Here is a 17,888-nt window from a genome sequence, read left to right on the forward strand (position 1 = left end):
AACAACAACAACAGGCCCAACAACAACAGGCCCAACAACAACAACAGGCCCAACAACAACACCACCACACACAGCTGATGCTGGCTGGCAGTCAGCTAGCAGGGGTAAGAACACACACACACACACACACACACACACACACACACACACACACACACACACACACACACACACACACACACACACACACATTTGTATTACTATACTTGTGTAGACATCAGCATTTTTAAGACGGAAATCTTTTTTTTAATTTTTTTTATCATTTATTTTGAGGATTTTCTTCTTTTTTACATAGACACAAAGACAACACAGACTTACAGTACAAGACAATACAAGACAGTTACTTAAACAAAAGTAATATACAATAATATATATAAGAACAACAATAAGACGGAAATCTTATCAATGCCGTTTTTACCTAATCTTTTTTTACCATTTTAACCTTAAACCTAAAGCCTGCATGGGTTATACTTAAGTTGCACGCCTGCATTCCAAAAATAGCAGATCTACAGGGTCTTAAGGCGTAATGAGCACACGGGTCTATATACGATACAATAAATACAGTATACCTGTAGATTACCTATACTGCCCTACAAAGCCAAAGTGCAGTAACAACAACAAAAATAATTGGCTGATATTGGATTTAGAAGTGTTTTCAACTGGTCAGCAAAGATATGACACTATGTTCTTTATCCCCCAAAATCACAAAGGCTAATTTGACCTTTGGGATACACAGATAAGTGGTTGTGTCCAAAAACGTAGTTACTGCACTCTGGCTTTGTAGGGCAGTATAGCTTACTGTATGTAGAGAAGGAAAGGAAGTGCCTGCACAACTTGTAAAAACTAAAAACTGCTCCCACCGGCGCTCTTTGCAGTATAATGAGAAGCCATGCAGCATGGAACGTGGTTATGTGAGTTCAGTTGAGGGGGTGCCCCTTGTTGGTTGCTGTAACATGCTTTTACACAGTAAATACCTCAGTGTTAATGTAACTCACAGTGTACACACTGTAAATGGACCTTTATGGGTCCATTTTGGTTGCATTTGTACATTTTACAAGTTAGTGCCTGTTCAAATTCTCGCCCCCACCTCTATATAGTACATACACACCTTGTTTTAAGATCTTTTTGGGGCTTTTCTGCCGTTATTTCAATAGTATAGGATAGTGACAGGAAATGGGGAGAGAGACATGGTGTGACACGCAACAAAGGCTGTCGGGCTTGGGAGTCAAACTTGCTGTCAGGCGAGGGTCCACGGTGGCGCAGTCTGTAGCACTGGCGCCTCACAGCTAGAAGTTCCTGGGTTTCGATTCCCACTGGGGACGCTATGGGCACTTGTTCTCACATGTTCTCTCCTCCGCGTCATCAGTACCCATATCCTAGGTGGGGTTTGCAAAAGGGCCTTTCTGTGTGGAGTTTGCATGTTCTCCCCGTGTCCCCTAGGGTAGGTACCCTCACAAAGTCTACCCTGGCCAGCCAGGGCACCTGATGGGGGGGAAAGGAACTGGTTGGAATAACATGTTCCTTCCACGTGCTACGTCCAGCCAGGGAAAGTCTTCAGCTCAGGATTGACCATTACCATTTATTGCAAAGCTATTGCATTTAGTTTGGTGGTGTGGCTCTGCTCATGTGATATCACAGATTACCTGTGCACCGCCACCAAGACACCGCCACCCCTTAACCCTTATCCCTAAACTAATTTGCCATTTTTTACTATTTAAAAAAACCTTTTGAAATAGTTCAAATATCCGATCTACAAGCTCACAATAGGGACTTTAAGCAACGACGGCTATGGCAGTCGGCTCCGGCAACCGGAAATGGATCAGTGCTCGATGTATAAACCTGCTTGCCGTCGCAGCCCTTTCTACTACGGAAGAACCTACACTTACACGTAGTGTCTACAACGCCATGTCATAACCATGTTTATTGAAATTATAGCTGTCATACATTTACACCGATTGCTCTCTCTTATGCTGTGTAATGTGTTGGCATGCTCTGAATGAAGAAATAACACTAATACCATATGTCACATTAACCATGTTTATTAAAATGGTTTTAGAATGACACAGATTGCTCCAGCACCTTCCTCTTTCCACTGCTGATCATGTCCAGTACATATAAGAATTAAGCAATATCGGCAAGTTAGCTGACGCGCGACGGGGTGTTTAAAAAAAAGTGTTTATGTTTGACACATGCTGCATAGACGCGTCACCATGGGAACCAATGTCGCCGTCGCCGACGGCTGTTTGCTTAACGATTTTGACAGCTACGGCGATGGCGGAGCCAACCTGAAAACCGTTGTTGCCTAAAGTCCCTAATGTCTCGATGTAGATCGGCTAGTTGAACTATTTTTAAATGTTTTTCAAAATACAATGTAGTAAAAATGGCAAATACGTTTAGGGTTAAGGGGTGGTGCAAGATGGAGCCCATAATCTCATATAGAACAATCCATAAATCACTTATAATCACAGAATCACCCATTACAGAACTGAACTGGATACCACATATCATAGTACAACCATAAATATGAATCATAGAATCACCCATTACACTACAGGGAGGAGGCTGGGAGGTGGAGAGAATAGAACGCGGACATCTGAACAACTGTGTCAACTAGCATGAGTGAACACAGAATAGAGACTGCTTAAATGAACCGCCTGATGTACTGTGGGCGGGTGTGAGTTAGCTTGAAGCGAATGAGAAACAGACAGACTGATTAGTGGGAGTATATATGAAATAACTATTAGCGAATGAATGGGAGGTCCGGGGAGAGATAATTAGAAGTAACCTCCTGCCTTCCATGTCCCAATGAACTATCGCTGCGCTGGATATGTGGTACGCACCTTAACCACTAGGCCATCGGTGCCCCATGCCTTTTGTCTTATCCCTGCTCTACCTCTCTTCTCCTTACCCTCTCCTCTCCCTCTCCTCTCCCTCTCCTTACCCTCTCCTCTCCCTCTCCTCTCCTCTCCTTACCCTCTCCTCTCCCTCTCCTCTCCTTACCCTCTCCTCTCCCTCTCCTCTCCTTACCCTCTCCTCTCCCTCTCCTCTCCTTACCCTCTCCTCTCCCTCTCCTCTCCTTACCCTCTCCCTCTCCTCTCCTAACCCTCTCCCTCTCCTCTCCTTACCCTCTCCCTCTCCTCTCCTTACCCTCTCCCTCTCCTCTCCTTACCCTCTCTTCTCCTCTCCCTCTCCCCTCTCCCTCTCCTCTCCTTACCCGCTCCCTCCCCTCTCCCTCTCCTCTCCTTACCCTCTCCCTCTCCTCTCCTTACCCTCTCCTCTCCCTCTCCTCTCCTTACCCTCTCCTCTCCTTACCCACTACTCCTAACCCTCTCCTCCTCTCCCTCTCCTCTCCTGGCCCCCAGCTTGCAGCTCTCCTCCCAGCCCAGCAGCAGCTGCTCCTGCAACAGGCTCAGGCCCAGCTCCTGGCAGCCGCCGTCCAGCAGTCCAACGCCGCGCACGCTGCGCACGCCGCGCACGCCGCACACGCTGCCCACGCCGCGCAGCAACAGGCCAACCAGCAGCAGAGCCAATCACAGGCCGCGCAGCAACAGCAGCACTCCACTAAACAGGAGCAACAGGCTCAAGCCCCGCCTCCTCCACAGCTGACTTTGTCTCAGCCAATCCAGCTCACCGCCCAGGTAGGAGCAACCAGTCAGCACATGTGGTTTGGGCCAAGGGAAATGGAAGCTGTTATGGAGCAAATACAAAAAAAGACAAACGTTCCACCTTCTTTTCTTTTCTTTCTTCTTAGGCCCATTTGCACTCACTAGAATTATGTGTGTGTGTGTGTGTGTGTGTGTGTGTGTGTGTGTGTGTGTGTGTGTGTGTGTGTGTGTGTGTGTGTGTGTGCGTGTGCGCGTGTGCGCTCGCTCGCGTGCGTGCGTGCGTGCGTGCGTGTATATAAGCTGTGTCTGTTTTGTTATATGGTGCTTCATTCCACATGCAAAGTCTTATTTTAGGATTTATTAGTGAGATTCCCTGCTGGGTTTGAGTTTACCACATTCCCAACCCAAAATATGTCATTTTAAATAAAGGCTGCAACATTGGCATTCCAACGATACCCACCAACAGCAAAATGCCTTGTATTTATTGTGTGTATTTAGTGTGTGTGTGTGTGTGTGTGTGTGTGTGTGTGTGTGTGTGTGTGTGTGTGTGTGTGTGTGTGTGTGTGTGTGTGTGTGTGTGTGTGTGTGTGTGTGTGTGTGTGTGCAGGACATCCAGCAACTGCTGCAGCTCCAGCAGTTGGTGCTGATGCCAGGCCACCCGCTGCAGTCACCCGCCCAGTTCCTCCTGTCTCAGCCCACACAACAGCAGCCACAGCAGGGTAAGCTCAAACATCCTGATTCCTGCACAGGCGTCCGACTCGCCTGCGATTTGAACCCCCACGAAAGTCACGTTTCCACCGCTCATACGAGGCAGTCCCCGCTCGCTCGGTCAGGGAGGGAGAGGTTTCGCCTATGAGCTTAAAGGCCTTTTCAGACGGGCAGCGGCTGACACGCCTAGTAATAAATTTTCAATGAGAGCCTGAGGCGTGCGTTTATTTGATGCACAAGACCACATTCAATCCCTTGTTTATGTATTCTTGCGAGCCTATCGGTGAGTCATGGACGGTCTGACACTTGTCGCTCCAAACATAAATTAGCCTTAATGATTTCACTGTGTACTACTAGGTCGTTGACACAATACAACACAATATATTTAGAGTAAAGCGTTTTCCATTGTGCACCCATACGCGTGCAAGGACGTGACTGATTGCAATGCGTTGGAATCAACTGGGATGTGTTTTTGCCACAGGTTTGCTGTCGACATCAAACCTGATCCTACCTCAGCAGAACCCAGGAGGTCTCCTGACCTCACCGCCCCGCCTGGGACTCCAAGCACAGGTAGGAGGGAGTCCTCTCCTCTCTCACGCCTGTGTGTGTGTGTGTGTGTGTGTGTGTGTGTGTGTGTGTGTGTGTGTGTGTGTGTGTGTGTGTGTGTGTGTGTGTGTGTGTGTGTGTGTGTTCAGAGTGAATTAGGTGCGCACCTGTGCATTTAAACTTGTCAGCAACAGGGAAATAGGAAGGCGGTCACCCCAGTAGATAACCGAATAGCTCTAGAGTAAATACCATATGAATAAGGCTATCGCGCTAGCGCTCGCCTACTACCCCTTCTGAGAGGCTTGGGGTTCAAGCCTCTCCACCACGACAAGGTAGCAGCACACGGAAATGAATAAGGCTATAGTCCTGACCGTGGTTCTGAATCGGACCCAAGGTGTTTTACTACATGTAATCCCCCCTCTCGCTCACTGCATCTATCTGAAATAAACAGTAAGAGGCCAAGAGAATGGTATTTGTGTGTGATGAAGAGAGACAAACAGAAAGAGAACATTTTGATGTATACAAAGAGAAACCAGGTGAGACTAGAGTACTTAACAAATTCAACAGCACACGGGGGACCAGCCTCTACAGGCAGAAATCAAACAGCTCTTGTTGAATCTCTGCAGCTTCATTGATCGGCTAACAACAACGGCCGACAGGGAGTCGATCACACACACACACATTTTCCAATAGCAGACGTCGCTTCGCCCCCGAAACTACTCAGCGCACTGCAAAGGCACTCCAGGGCCATTTTACACCAAGCTCCCTTTCTACACAGTAAAATCCCCAGTGTTGATTTGACTCTGAGAGTGCAAAAATAGTGCTTGTGATCTCTCAAGCAGCGATAGGTTGATATTGCGTCTGATGATTTATCCTAGTTTTATTGAGGTTATTCCTACCGTGATGAAATGTGCAAGGAAAGCGATCAAATGGAATGATAATAAAACACAGACCGTCAGCGGGTGGGGGCATTTTGTGGAGGTGAGACTGAAAAAAAAACAATCGATTTACATCAAGGAGACATCTCACCTTGAAAGAAACAATTAGGAAATGGTATAATCCAAACAAAATCCATAAAGTATCTTCAAGTGTAGATCGTTTTGTGTTCCATAATGTATTTTTCTGTTCTGCGGTGAACACACACACACACACACACACACACACACACACACACACACCCACACACACACACACACACACACACACACACACACACACACACACACACACACACACACACACCGAAAGAGATGAATTTGGATAAGCCTGTTATGAGTTTTCAGGACCACTAATGGGACTTGGGAAGTGAACACTACATATTCAGCTTGAGTAAATAAAAATATAACTTCAGCTATCGTGGCTGTCGGGTGGAAACCTTGTATGTCCAAAACTATTATCAGGAAGTTTAAACCTGTTCTCCAGTGGATCCAATGTAGATATGATTTAGTCACAAGCACTTTTCACCGGTTCAATATTTATAAAACTCACAAACGTAATGACTTACAGTTTGGATGTCGAAGATTCTCCAAAAACATTGAAAATAGCAGATTCACAAGCTCACAGGGTGTCGCATCTCTGCACATTGTGAGCTTGCAGCTTGCATTGTTTACAACACATAAAAAGTTGAAATATGTAAATACAAGGTTTTCTGCCTGACGGCAACGATATGGCATTACAGTATGCTGCCATTTTACAGATGAGTTACATTATGGCTCGTAGCCTATGCAGTATAAGTGTTTCATTCCAGCACCCGCAGCCCGAAACATCCACCTCTCTCCCCTGAATCCTATTCCAGAGTAAATAACGCACCCTGTCAATTTGGCAGAGGTTCGGGCACAATGTCTCATTTACTGGATTCAATTTATATGCCTTAGTCCAGGGGTGGGCAACTGGCGGCCCGGGGGCCACATGCGGCCCCCACCTTCACTTAATGTGGCCCTCAGGTTAATGTCAGAATACTGATATAATATTGATTTCAGCTGTTACAATTCTACGACATGCAAACATGACCCGCTTCAATTACTTCAGTCTAAAAGTAGCTCAATGCTTCAACACAAGTATAATTAAAGGCATTTGAAATTACATAAAGATGTTCATTTTAAGGATTCCAATTCAAAAATAGCAAAAATCTAAGATTTCAATTCGAATATAGCAAATATAGCCGATCTACAAGCTCAAAACGCGTCGCAGCGCGACGCGTTTTGAGCTTGTAGATCGGCTATTTTTTCTACGACAGTAATATATGGCCCTAGGGAGTGAGTGTGGAAATATAGTGGCCCTCTCCATCGTCAAAGTTGCCCACCCCTGCCTTAGTCCATCTGATTCATAATTGGTAGCGTCGCCTGAATCCAATGAGTGACTTTGATTCTTTGCTAATACATTCACCTCCCAGCGAAACCGTTCAGCTTTCCTCTCACCTCTTTTACATGTGATAAAACGATGCATGGATTCCTCCTCACAGGCCCACGCCACAGTTATAGATCTTCCATTAGGCAGTGATGAAGTCATGTCATACATAACATAATGTATTTGATGCACAGAGACGGTTGATGTAAATGAGGCCGCATGGCTCCAGATGGCGTGCATGGCCTGTGTGGAATTACTGGGGTCCCGCGAGGAACGCAGGGTCAAATTCATTAGTTTCCCTGCCAGTGAGCTTTCTCACTTTGGTTTCTTTGTGTTTGCCATCTGATCTACTCATAATTCATATTTGAGAATTATATGGCCAGCCTGCCACGGTTGTGATATTTTATTTGATGATTAATTGCCATACAAATAATTGTGTTTAATAATTGAATTGTGTTTTTGGCATTGAACATTGGTGCATATAAATAAAAATCACATTTCTATTTTAAAAGGGCTGAGACACTCTTTTCCAGTGGTATCGAGTCTGAGAAAAGCACAAACAATATAAAAGTTTAGTAGTAGTTAGTTATAACCACCACAACCACCGGTACTAGTTTTCCACCGCAAAAGAGAATATTTAAAATAAAATAAAAGAAATAGTGAAAATAGCAGCAATCTTCAATCTTGTAGATCTGCTATTTTGAAAATATATGAACAAACATACCTCAACATTTTTAAGATTGTTTTGCCCTAAATGCCTAATCATTTCTGTTGTTATACAGATGAATTGAAACAATTCTAACAATTCTGCAAAAATAATTGTGATTAATTCAAATAATTGCGATCAGTTAATATAATAATTGTGACAGGCCTATATATGGCAGGTGTGTCTTTTCATCTACATTTTAACAAAGGTACAGTCCTGAAGTAACCTGACTCCACCAGATGGTGGCAGTAGTGAGTTCCTCCTCCTGCTCCCATCTGGTCTCTCTCGGGCAGAGAGATGAACTCTGATCAAATGCTGATTGGAGCGATATGCGGCTGTATGCGCCTCAATGCTTGGCATTCTCAAGTTACATTCAGGCAGTGGAACCTTTTTCAATCTGACTGGTTTTCCAATTGTACTGTGAATCGTACTGTGACATATGTTGTCCTGCATAGTTTTGTTAAAATCAACATGTCGGTGCTTTGAATATAACCCTCCACCAACTCCATGTCGTGTGTCTCATTTATTCATTCTAGCTTCAATATGGTGACTGTGTGTGGTCATTACAGAGGGAGAAGAGTTGTGACGTAGCACTCGGTGGCGGCAGCGGTAGCAGCGGCGGGGGCGGCAGCGGTGCCATCGTCTCCACCGGGGGCAGCAGCAGCGTAGCCGTAGCCTCTGGTGGAGGCGCCTCGGCCTCCAGCAGTGCCATGACCTCTGGCCTAACGCCTGGAGGTCACGGGGGTCACATGGGCGAGGAGCCCAGCGATCTGGAGGAGCTGGAGCAGTTTGCGCGCACCTTCAAACAGAGACGCATCAAGCTGGGCTTCACGCAGGTGAGACTGGGAGGTTATTAGAACCACTTGAACTCTACAGCCGTGATTCCCTAACGATGCCAGGCCTCCTCCTTTTGTCCCTGTACACCAAATATCTTCACAGATAATAGCCAGTGTACAAGCTCAGAACACATAGCACGTGTTGTGATCAAATGTTTGCCCCAGAGTAGGGAAGTAAAACAATACGTTCAAGAGTAATATTTTTTTGTTTTGGTTCATCAACATTGTAGCAGCAATAACAACAATAGCAAAGGATTATAATGTGCATGTATTCACTTGTAATCCACACATTTGTAACCAGTTAAGTCTCTGACCATGTGTGTGTGCTCCTGCCAGGGGGATGTGGGCATGGCGATGGGCAAACTGTACGGCAACGACTTCAGCCAGACCACCATCTCTCGCTTCGAGGCCCTCAACCTCAGCTTCAAGAACATGTGCAAGCTCAAACCACTGCTGGAGAAGTGGCTAAGCGATGCAGGTGAGCACTTTGAAGAGCTGCCATGATGGCATAGCGCAGCCATTCTCAAAATGTCAAGGACAACCAGTACGCTATGAAATATGGCCGCAACATCTGTATCTCTGGGACTGCAAATGTAAGTCTTACACCGGGCTACACTGGGGACAGAACGGGGCGGACTGGAACGGAAGCATCTAGGTGGCTGCACCACCAATCCATCCGTCCCATGGGGAGTTCTGTATTTACTGTTATTTTCCTCTGAAGGCAAGGTGAAGGGCTGCGAAACCCCCATGGACACACGGAAAAATAGAGCACTTGCCGGGAAAAAAAAGATTCACGGGCGGGCCGCGGAGCTTATGCACAACCTGCACACCTCACCTGCGCTCGGTGTAGCCGTGTTCCATTGATTATAGTGGCAGTGTACCGTTGCGGATTCCCACGGACTCCGATCCGCCAACAGAGCAATCTGCGCCAATTCCATCTCCAGTGTAGCCCGGCCCTAGAGTGCACAAATGGAACCAAATAGACCCGTAAGTGACTCATAGCGTAGGGGTCTTGGTTCCTAGCTATCATTCATTTAGCTGGAGACCGCCTAGAACACTCACAAGGTTTTCTAAGACTGGGACACAGCAATGTATCAAAACCACTGTTTACCCAGGATCTGCAAAGTTACTGTTTTGTAACGGTGTGACTCGGGATCTGGGACCGAATTGCAGAACAGACAGTCAAGAGGCATATCAGGTCAAATGTACAGTGATTTATTCTCCTAAACACAGGAACATAAGAATAAACGCAGCAGTACACTGAAAACACTAGGAGAACATGGCTACTGAACACCAAGATCTGTCAGGGAACCTACAGTAAGGAACTGAGGGTTTAAATAGACACAGGAGTCAGGACTAACTAGTTTCAGGTGAAACTCCAAGACAATCAACACAGGGATGGACTGGTGACTAATGAGTAATCATAGGAAGGTGAGACAAGACAGGTAACACTAGGCGAAACAGGAAAGACTAGGACATCATCACTACACAATAAAAGTATACAACAGAGACATGTTTGCATATCACCCGCTCTCTGTCTGTTTCTCTATCTCTGTCTGTCTCTGTTTCTCTCTGCCACTCTTAGAGACCATGGCTGTCGACAGCATGCTGCCAAGCCCCTCATCTCTCTCCTCCCCCATGATGGGCTTCGATGGGTTGCCCGGGCGACGCAGGAAGAAACGCACCAGCATCGAGACCAACGTCCGCGTGGCCTTAGAGCGCAACTTCCTCCATGTAACATTAATAAACCTATCTACCCCACTTCATCAATGTAACATTAACAAGCCTTCTATCTACCCAACCATCTCTGTCTATCTAGATTCTAGACATAGATACGCGGATCACCTCCTTCTCCATGTTGAGCTGCTCCGCCATCATCAGGATCTGTCTGCTTGTCCAGCTCATGTATCTTATAGAGATTCTCTCATGGCTGTCTCTCCAGAACTCAAAGCCTACCTCGGAGGAGATCCTGATGATGGCGGAGCAGCTCAACATGGAGAAGGAGGTGATCCGCGTATGGTTCTGCAACCGCCGGCAGAAGGAGAAGCGCATCAACCCGTCCAGCAGTTCCACACCGCCACTGACCAGCCAGACCCCGCCGGTCATCATGCACAAAACCACCTGCTACAGCCCACACATGGTACGGTGCTAACACACGTGCCCCGTGCCGAAAATCGCTGATGTACAAACTGTGAGCTTGTAGATGGGCTATTTGTGGTGTGGGACAATTTATCGTTAACTGCTGGCTGTTGTACGAATGGGGTATGTTCCGTTGACAATAACTAATGTTTCTGTATGTTTGCATCTCTCCTGCTGTCTGTTGAGAATCTGAGAATCCATCTGCAAAAAAACTCTTTGACACACACTTTGACACAAGTCAACAGTCTGTCTCGAGAGACTAATCTGTGCGTCTCTCTGACTGTCTCTCTCTCAATTCAGATGTCCAGTCAGGGCCTGTCCCAGGTTACCAGCCTCAGCACAACAGGTGAGCATCATTAGCCCAAATTTGAATTGTTAATGTTTAGAATAGGCCTTGGGCAACTGTTGATAACAATTAAGTATTGTGATGTTGTGATATTTTTGTAATATATAAACAATATGGCATATGGTAGTGATTCTAAAAATATATTTCAATGATACATACAATTGTTATGTCAGGGCCCCAGTATAGCCTACAACACCTACACTGTAAAATACTCTCAGAGGGTAGGCTACAAATGGAACCAAACAGTCCTGCAAGGATCCATTTGGTTCCATTTGTACAATGTCAGTTGCTGTGCCGAACATTGCGAAGTTCGATTGAGATGACTCAGCCCCTCCGAGTTGTAACCCAATAGCACAGAATCGTAATATCAACCCGATCTCATCCAAACACGTTGAAATAACACGGATTGGCAATTCCGTACATGCACTACTAGTGAAAGCCAAGACTCCGTCGCGTCAAAACAGTAGTAGTGTAATATGTACGGATGTTGGGGTTTTCTAGTCGTGTATGTACGGAATTGCCAATCCGTGTTATTTTGCTGTGTTTGGGTGAGATCGGGCTGGAAATCCTGATTTCCAGTTTTTATCAATCAAGTTTTATGTCATCCAGCAAATTACAGCAACATTTTGCTATCCCCTAGCGAAACCTTCAGTGAAATGGTTGATAAAATGGCATCAGATACAAGACATGCTTTACAGCACAGAATTTTAATACATTGAATCACTCCTCTTTCCCTCTCTCTTTCTTTCTCTCTCTCTCTCCCCTTCTCTCAGTCGCCAGTCTGTCTCCCTCGGCAACCTGTCTTCTGACTCCTGTAGTCTCGGCCGCGGCAGGATCCGCCTCCTCCTCTGTGACTCCGCCCCCTCACAGCACAGCCAGCCCTACCCCTCTCAGCCTGGCGGTCCAACACGGGCTCAACACTGGGTGAGTGTCCACGGTGGTATGTGTGTGGTCCTGGGGAGTTCCATTTCATCCTTGCTAACCGCCAGAGGCGCTGCTTAAAGCACTGAATATTCCCCTTCGCGCATAATGTGCAGGAGAATATTCAGTGCTTTAAGCACCGCCTCTGGCGGTCATTCAGGATTCATCGAACCATAGTTACATACGTAACTTTCGTTTTCAGCTACCAGTACATTTAAATTACTGCCTACTTTGTGCGTTCCTAGAATGAAGCAGAAATAGCAAACACACACGCACGCACGCACGCACGCACGCATGCACGCACGCACGCACGCACGCACGCACACACACACACACACGCACACACACACACACACACACACACTTCTAACACACCTAGAGTGTAAATCATTTGAAAATGTGTCTATTGTATTGATATAGTTGATGCTTCATACTCGATCCTTTTCGTTTTTAAATATCTACCTTTATTTTTATTGAAAAAAATAAAAGACATTACCTTATCGCCGCGTAATACTCACTTGCAATACTGCTTCGTAAGAACCTTACTGCTCTAACAGTTGAACTGCTTTGTAAGGACCTTACTGCTCTAACTGTTGAACTGCTTTGTAAGGACCTTACTGCTCTAACAGTTGAACTGCTTTGTAAGGACCTTACTGCTCTAACAGTTGAACTGCTTTGTAAGGACCTTACTGCTCTAACTGTTGAACTGCTTTGTAAGGACCTTACTGCTCTAACAGTTGAACTGCTTTGTAAGGACCTTACTGCTCTAACTGTTGAACTGCTTTGTAAGGACCTTACTGCTCTAACAGTTGAACTGCTTTGTAAGGACCTTACTGCTCTAACTGTTGAACTGCTTTGTAAGGACCTTACTGCTCTAACTGTTGAACTGCTTTGTAAGGACCTTACTGCTCTAACTGTTGAACTGCTTTGTAAGGACCTTACTGCTCTAACAGTTGAACTGCTTTGTAAGGACCTTACTGCTCTAACTGTTGAACTGCTTTGTAAGGACCTTACTGCTCTAACTGTTGAACTGCTTTGTAAGGACCTTACTGCTCTAACAGTTGAACTGCTTTGTAAGGACCTTACTGCTCTAACAGTTGAACTGCTTTGTAAGGACCTTACTGCTCTAACAGTTGAACTGCTTTGTAAGGACCTTACTGCTCTAACAGTTGAACTGCTTTGTAAGAACCTTACTGCTCTAACAGTTGAACTGCTTTGTAAGAACCTTACTGCTCTAACAGTTGAACTGCTTTGTAAGGACATTACTGCTCTAACAGTTGAACTGCTTTGTAAGGACCTTACTGCTCTAACAGTTGAACTGCTTTGTAAGGACCTTACTGCTCTAACTGTTGAACTGCTTTGTAAGGACCTTACTGCTCTAACAGTTGAACTGCTTTGTAAGGACTTTACTGCTCTAACAGTTGAACTTTGAAACCCTCTCAAAGTTCAAGTTGTCTAGCTGGCCAATATTTGCATGCTGCTGCAGTGGGGAATTCATGGTATGGGCCCTTTGATGTTATGTCAAAAGTTCAAAACATATATGCTGCCAGTTCCGCAGCAAATTCAGTTTCCCTTGCATGAGGAAACACTCAGAAAAAAGAAAACGCGTGCAAGCACAGACATGAGCTCAACTTTATAGAATGTCAGATACTGATCTGGTTAAAGTACAACGTGTACCGTGTACCGTGCATGAGATTAGCGGGCAGATACCTTGGGGCTTTTTGTTTAATGAGATTTGATTGCCTCGTTTAACCTGATTGCTTCTCTATTCCTTCATTATGCGCAAATGTGGTGTGTGTGTGTGTGTGTGTGTGTGTGTGTGTGTGTGTGTGTGTGTGTGTGTGTGTCTGTGTCTGTGTCTGTGTGTGTGTGTCTGTGTCTGTGTCTGTGTGTGTGTGTGTGTGTGTGTGTGTGTGTGTTTTGCGGTCCATACACACATTTCAGGAACACAATGATGGGAGTAAGCACAGGGATGAGCCAGGCCCTTATGGGCAGCAATCCCCTGGCCACCATGCAAGGTGTGTGGTGTGCATGCGTGTATACCTGCATGCAGACACGTTCACTCCCCTCAACTGTTTAATGCCAAATGTATGCTCCATCGTACGGCGGCAGAGCGGCCCGAAAATAGCAGATGTACAAGCTCATAAAGTGCTGCGAGCTTGTAGATCGGCTATCGTTGGCGCGCGACACCGTCTTGCGACAAAGTATAAACCGGGCTTAAGCCTCCATTTCACAAGATGAGTCAGCCGTCTCTTTTCACGCCACTTCCATTCCATCTGAAATGAATTTCCTGGCAAAGCCTCGGACTGCGGTGGCCGACGGCACCTCCACAAACCCACTCTGTTAGGGATTTCCAGCACTAACTCTGGAAATTGCTCAGTATGGTGAGAGATTCAATTTGATTCTCATACAGTGGTCTGCCTTCATCACAACGTGGCAGTGAGTCCGCCCCATGGCAAAGCTTAGAGATCCCAGTGAACTTGTACAGCGAAAACCCGTTGAGCAGGGCCTCACGCAGCATATCAACAAGCAATTACCCCCTCTCACCTTCCACTCAGTGTCCCATGGGCTAAATGGCAGCGGCCACCCAAAAGTCCTCTTTTTAACCGAGGTGCTCTGCTTGCAAAATCAATAAAAAAATTCAAGCATTGCAAACGGCGTTGCGAATCTCCGCTTTGAATCCTAACATATAGGGCGCCTTTGCTGCCGATTTAGCCCATCATCTGTCCTCCAGTTGCCCTGGCCATGACATCCTCCTCTAGGCCATGAGCTGATGAGAAGGATACAGCACATTATGGAAAATGCAGGTGTTAGCACTTAGCACCGACTGCACACGCTGTGACTTTGTTAGAGAACGAGACCAGGAGAGTGTGTCTATTTTAAAAGGATTTCAGTCATGTGCCTTGTTGGCTTGGAGCGCAACTGGGAGAGAGAGAGGTTGGATAACCACCGGGAGAGAGAGAGGTGGGGTAGGACCACGACTGGTCGACAAGAGGTATTGCCTAGAAGAAGTAGGTCACCCAAAAAAAGTGCTTATTTTCTATCAATCACACACACCCCATGAAGCCTTGCATTCATGGATTTTTTTTTAATTTTTGTCGCATTCCTGAGTCGCATCAAATTATTGACTCAGGAATGCGGCAAAAAAACAGAATCTCCATGAATTCAAGGCTTCATGGGGTGTCATGGGGGGCTTCATGGGGTGTCATGGGGGGCTTCATGGGGGGCTTCATGGGGTCTCATGGGGGGCTTCATGGGGTGTCATGGGGGGCTTCATGGGGTGTCATGGGGGGCTTCATGGGGGGCTTCATGGGGTCTCATGGGGGGCTTCATGGGGGGCTTCATGGGGTGTCATGGGGGGCTTCATGGGGGGCTTCATGGGGTCTCATGGGGGGCTTCATGGGGTGTCATGGGGGGCTTCATGGGGTGTCATGGGGGGCTTCATGGGGGGCTTCATGGGGTGTCATGGGGGGCTTCATGGGGGGCTTCATGGGGGGCTTCATGGGGTGTCATGGGGGGCTTCATGGGGTGTCATGGGGGGCTTCATGGGGTGTCATGGGGGGCTTCATGGGGTGTCATGGGGGGCTTCATGGGGTAACATGGGGGGCTTCATGGGGTGACATGGGGGGCTTCATGGGGTGTCTAATTACATGTTTAGGGTGAACTACTCCTTGAAGCTCAACAACCTAATATCTCCCCTGGCCAAACATGCTTTACTGTACCTCTTAGCTCAGCAGTAGAATTGCAGTGCTTGTGCGAGAAAACCTTCTTCTTTGACTTAAAAAAGGGGGTTTTGGGGTCTTATTATTATTTACTTTTTAAGTACATCTCACTCGATTCAATTCCATCAGTTCATTTTAATCCACTTTAATAGTGCATGGTGTGTGTGTGTGTGTGTGCGTGTGCGTGTGTGTGTGTGTGTGTGTGTGTGTGGTTTAATACGCCTGCATGCTGTCTCCATTAAACCATGCATTTGAACAGCCATACGATATGCATCACGTCGTTACACCTGTAGTCTCATTACATTCAGTCTCGCTCATCTTCTTCCTTCAGGAAAACTCATTTTCAGTTTGATGAATTCCTAACCAAATAATGTTTCCTTTCCACAATGTTACATGTCTGTTGCTGTTCCAACGGAACGTAAGGTGAAATGTCTTATTTCTAATGATAGAGAACTTATCTCCTCCACCCACATCCCAATCCTTTCTTTTCTCCTTTCTACCTGTCTTTCTCCCTCCCTTTCCAATCCTTTCCCGTCCTCCCTCCACCATGAATCCCTCACCGTTTTTCAGCCTTGGCAGCAAGTGGTGGGCAGCTGCCTATCTCCAGCCTTGAGAGCGCTCACATGCTTCTGGGCGGAGCCGGGTCCGCCTCCTCCGTCCCTCACTCCCTCCGTGCCTCCCTCTTCCTCAACCACCCCGCCCTCCACGCCATGGCCATGGGCGCCTCCCCTTCCGCCATGGGTATGGTCAGCAGCAGCGTCGGTGAGTGTGGCCTGAGGCCGCCCCGGTCCCCGCCGCCGCAGCATCCTCCCGCCGCCGCCAGTGACCTCATGAGCCCCACCTCCTGCCCCGAAGACTCTCCGTGCTCAAGCCCTGCCTCCTTCTGCTCCTACAGCGAAGGCGCCTCCTCGCCGCCGCCCCTAGAAGGGGCCATGGCCGAGTGACGCCCCGACTGACAGCCAGCATTACCCTATCAGAGGAGAGGAGGACGGCGAGAAGGAGGGAGGAGCTTTAAATAGTTATTTATACAACCTCGCCTTTCAACCAAAGCCATCTCTCTGTCGGATCCATCGTCATCGCTCTCTGTTCTTTCTCCCTCTCCCCCCCCGCTGACGTCTACCGAAGCCAAAAATACATACAGACAAATGTTGGGGAGGAAAGAGAGAGGTGGAGAAAGAGAGAATGGAGGGAAGATGGAAAGGATGGAGAGAACAGGAGAATGGAGGAGGGGGGTATTTGAAACCAAATAATACTGATCTATCTATACAGCTGGAGAGGTGGCAGTGGAACGCTTTTTGCTGGGCAGAGGATACTATAAACGTTTTTTTTGTGAAAACTTTTGGTGAGGGTGGGCAGTTTGCGTTCGAGGGCTGAAATGAGTAGATCAAGACCCCCAAAAACTGGGTGGCAAAAGTCAAACGGAAATGGATTTTTTTTCCTTTTTTTTTTACATGGAAATAAATAAATAACCAAATAGAGGTGGGGGTGACTCTCAAACAAACAAACACACACACACAAAGGTGACAAGCATACCAAAATCTCCAAATACCAAAAACTGAAAACCAAAAACTAAGAAAACAAATGGAAAGAAAAGCTTTAGTTCACAAAGACTTAAATATCTGATCGTGTCCGTGATCAGTTCATAGTACCACTTCACAGTCATCTACCATTTCACCCTCACGTGTTCATTGACTAAACATATATTTTTATATTGTTTATACGTGGCATATTTTGTGACATTTCATACCAAACACAGATGGATCTTTTTGCTATTGGTTGGACACTCGTGCATAGTCTACCTCTCTCTCTTGACATTGATGTAATAGCTTTTGCACAGTGGTTTGTGCCATTTATTTAAAATGTCTTCATACACCAGATGGGTGGGGTTTACACCATCAGGACTATTCAGCTAGAGTCATACTAGTTGTCGATCAACTTCTCCACTTCATTTCTTCTCCACTATTTCATGACCCCAAAAAAGTCGAAAGGGGGGGCCCTTTCGACTTTTCCAGT

The 17,888-nt window shown here is 46.5% G+C and overlaps 1 protein-coding gene across 1 annotated transcript in view; it reads left to right on the plus strand.

Annotated features, from left to right (window-relative positions):
• The window catches only part of pou2f2a (POU class 2 homeobox 2a), a 77,774-nt gene extending 60,934 nt beyond the window's left edge, over positions 1-16,840 (plus strand). The window contains exons 5-16 of the mRNA XM_079521904.1: positions 1-104; positions 3,363-3,638; positions 4,213-4,324; positions 4,795-4,883; positions 8,481-8,747; positions 9,084-9,225; positions 10,333-10,481; positions 10,690-10,887; positions 11,187-11,232; positions 12,006-12,156; positions 14,098-14,171; positions 16,446-16,840. The exon at positions 1-104 is cut by the window's left edge and continues 103 nt beyond it. Of these exons, the coding sequence (XP_079378030.1) occupies positions 1-104; positions 3,363-3,638; positions 4,213-4,324; positions 4,795-4,883; positions 8,481-8,747; positions 9,084-9,225; positions 10,333-10,481; positions 10,690-10,887; positions 11,187-11,232; positions 12,006-12,156; positions 14,098-14,171; positions 16,446-16,819 (1,982 nt within the window). The 3' untranslated portion in view covers positions 16,820-16,840. The remainder of the gene's footprint in view (positions 105-3,362; positions 3,639-4,212; positions 4,325-4,794; positions 4,884-8,480; positions 8,748-9,083; positions 9,226-10,332; positions 10,482-10,689; positions 10,888-11,186; positions 11,233-12,005; positions 12,157-14,097; positions 14,172-16,445) is intronic.
• Positions 16,841-17,888: the final 1,048 nt, after the last annotated feature.

Source organism: Electrona antarctica (assembly GCF_951216825.1).
Source record: "Electrona antarctica genome assembly, chromosome: 15".
NCBI classification, from domain to species: domain Eukaryota; kingdom Metazoa; phylum Chordata; class Actinopteri; order Myctophiformes; family Myctophidae; genus Electrona; species Electrona antarctica.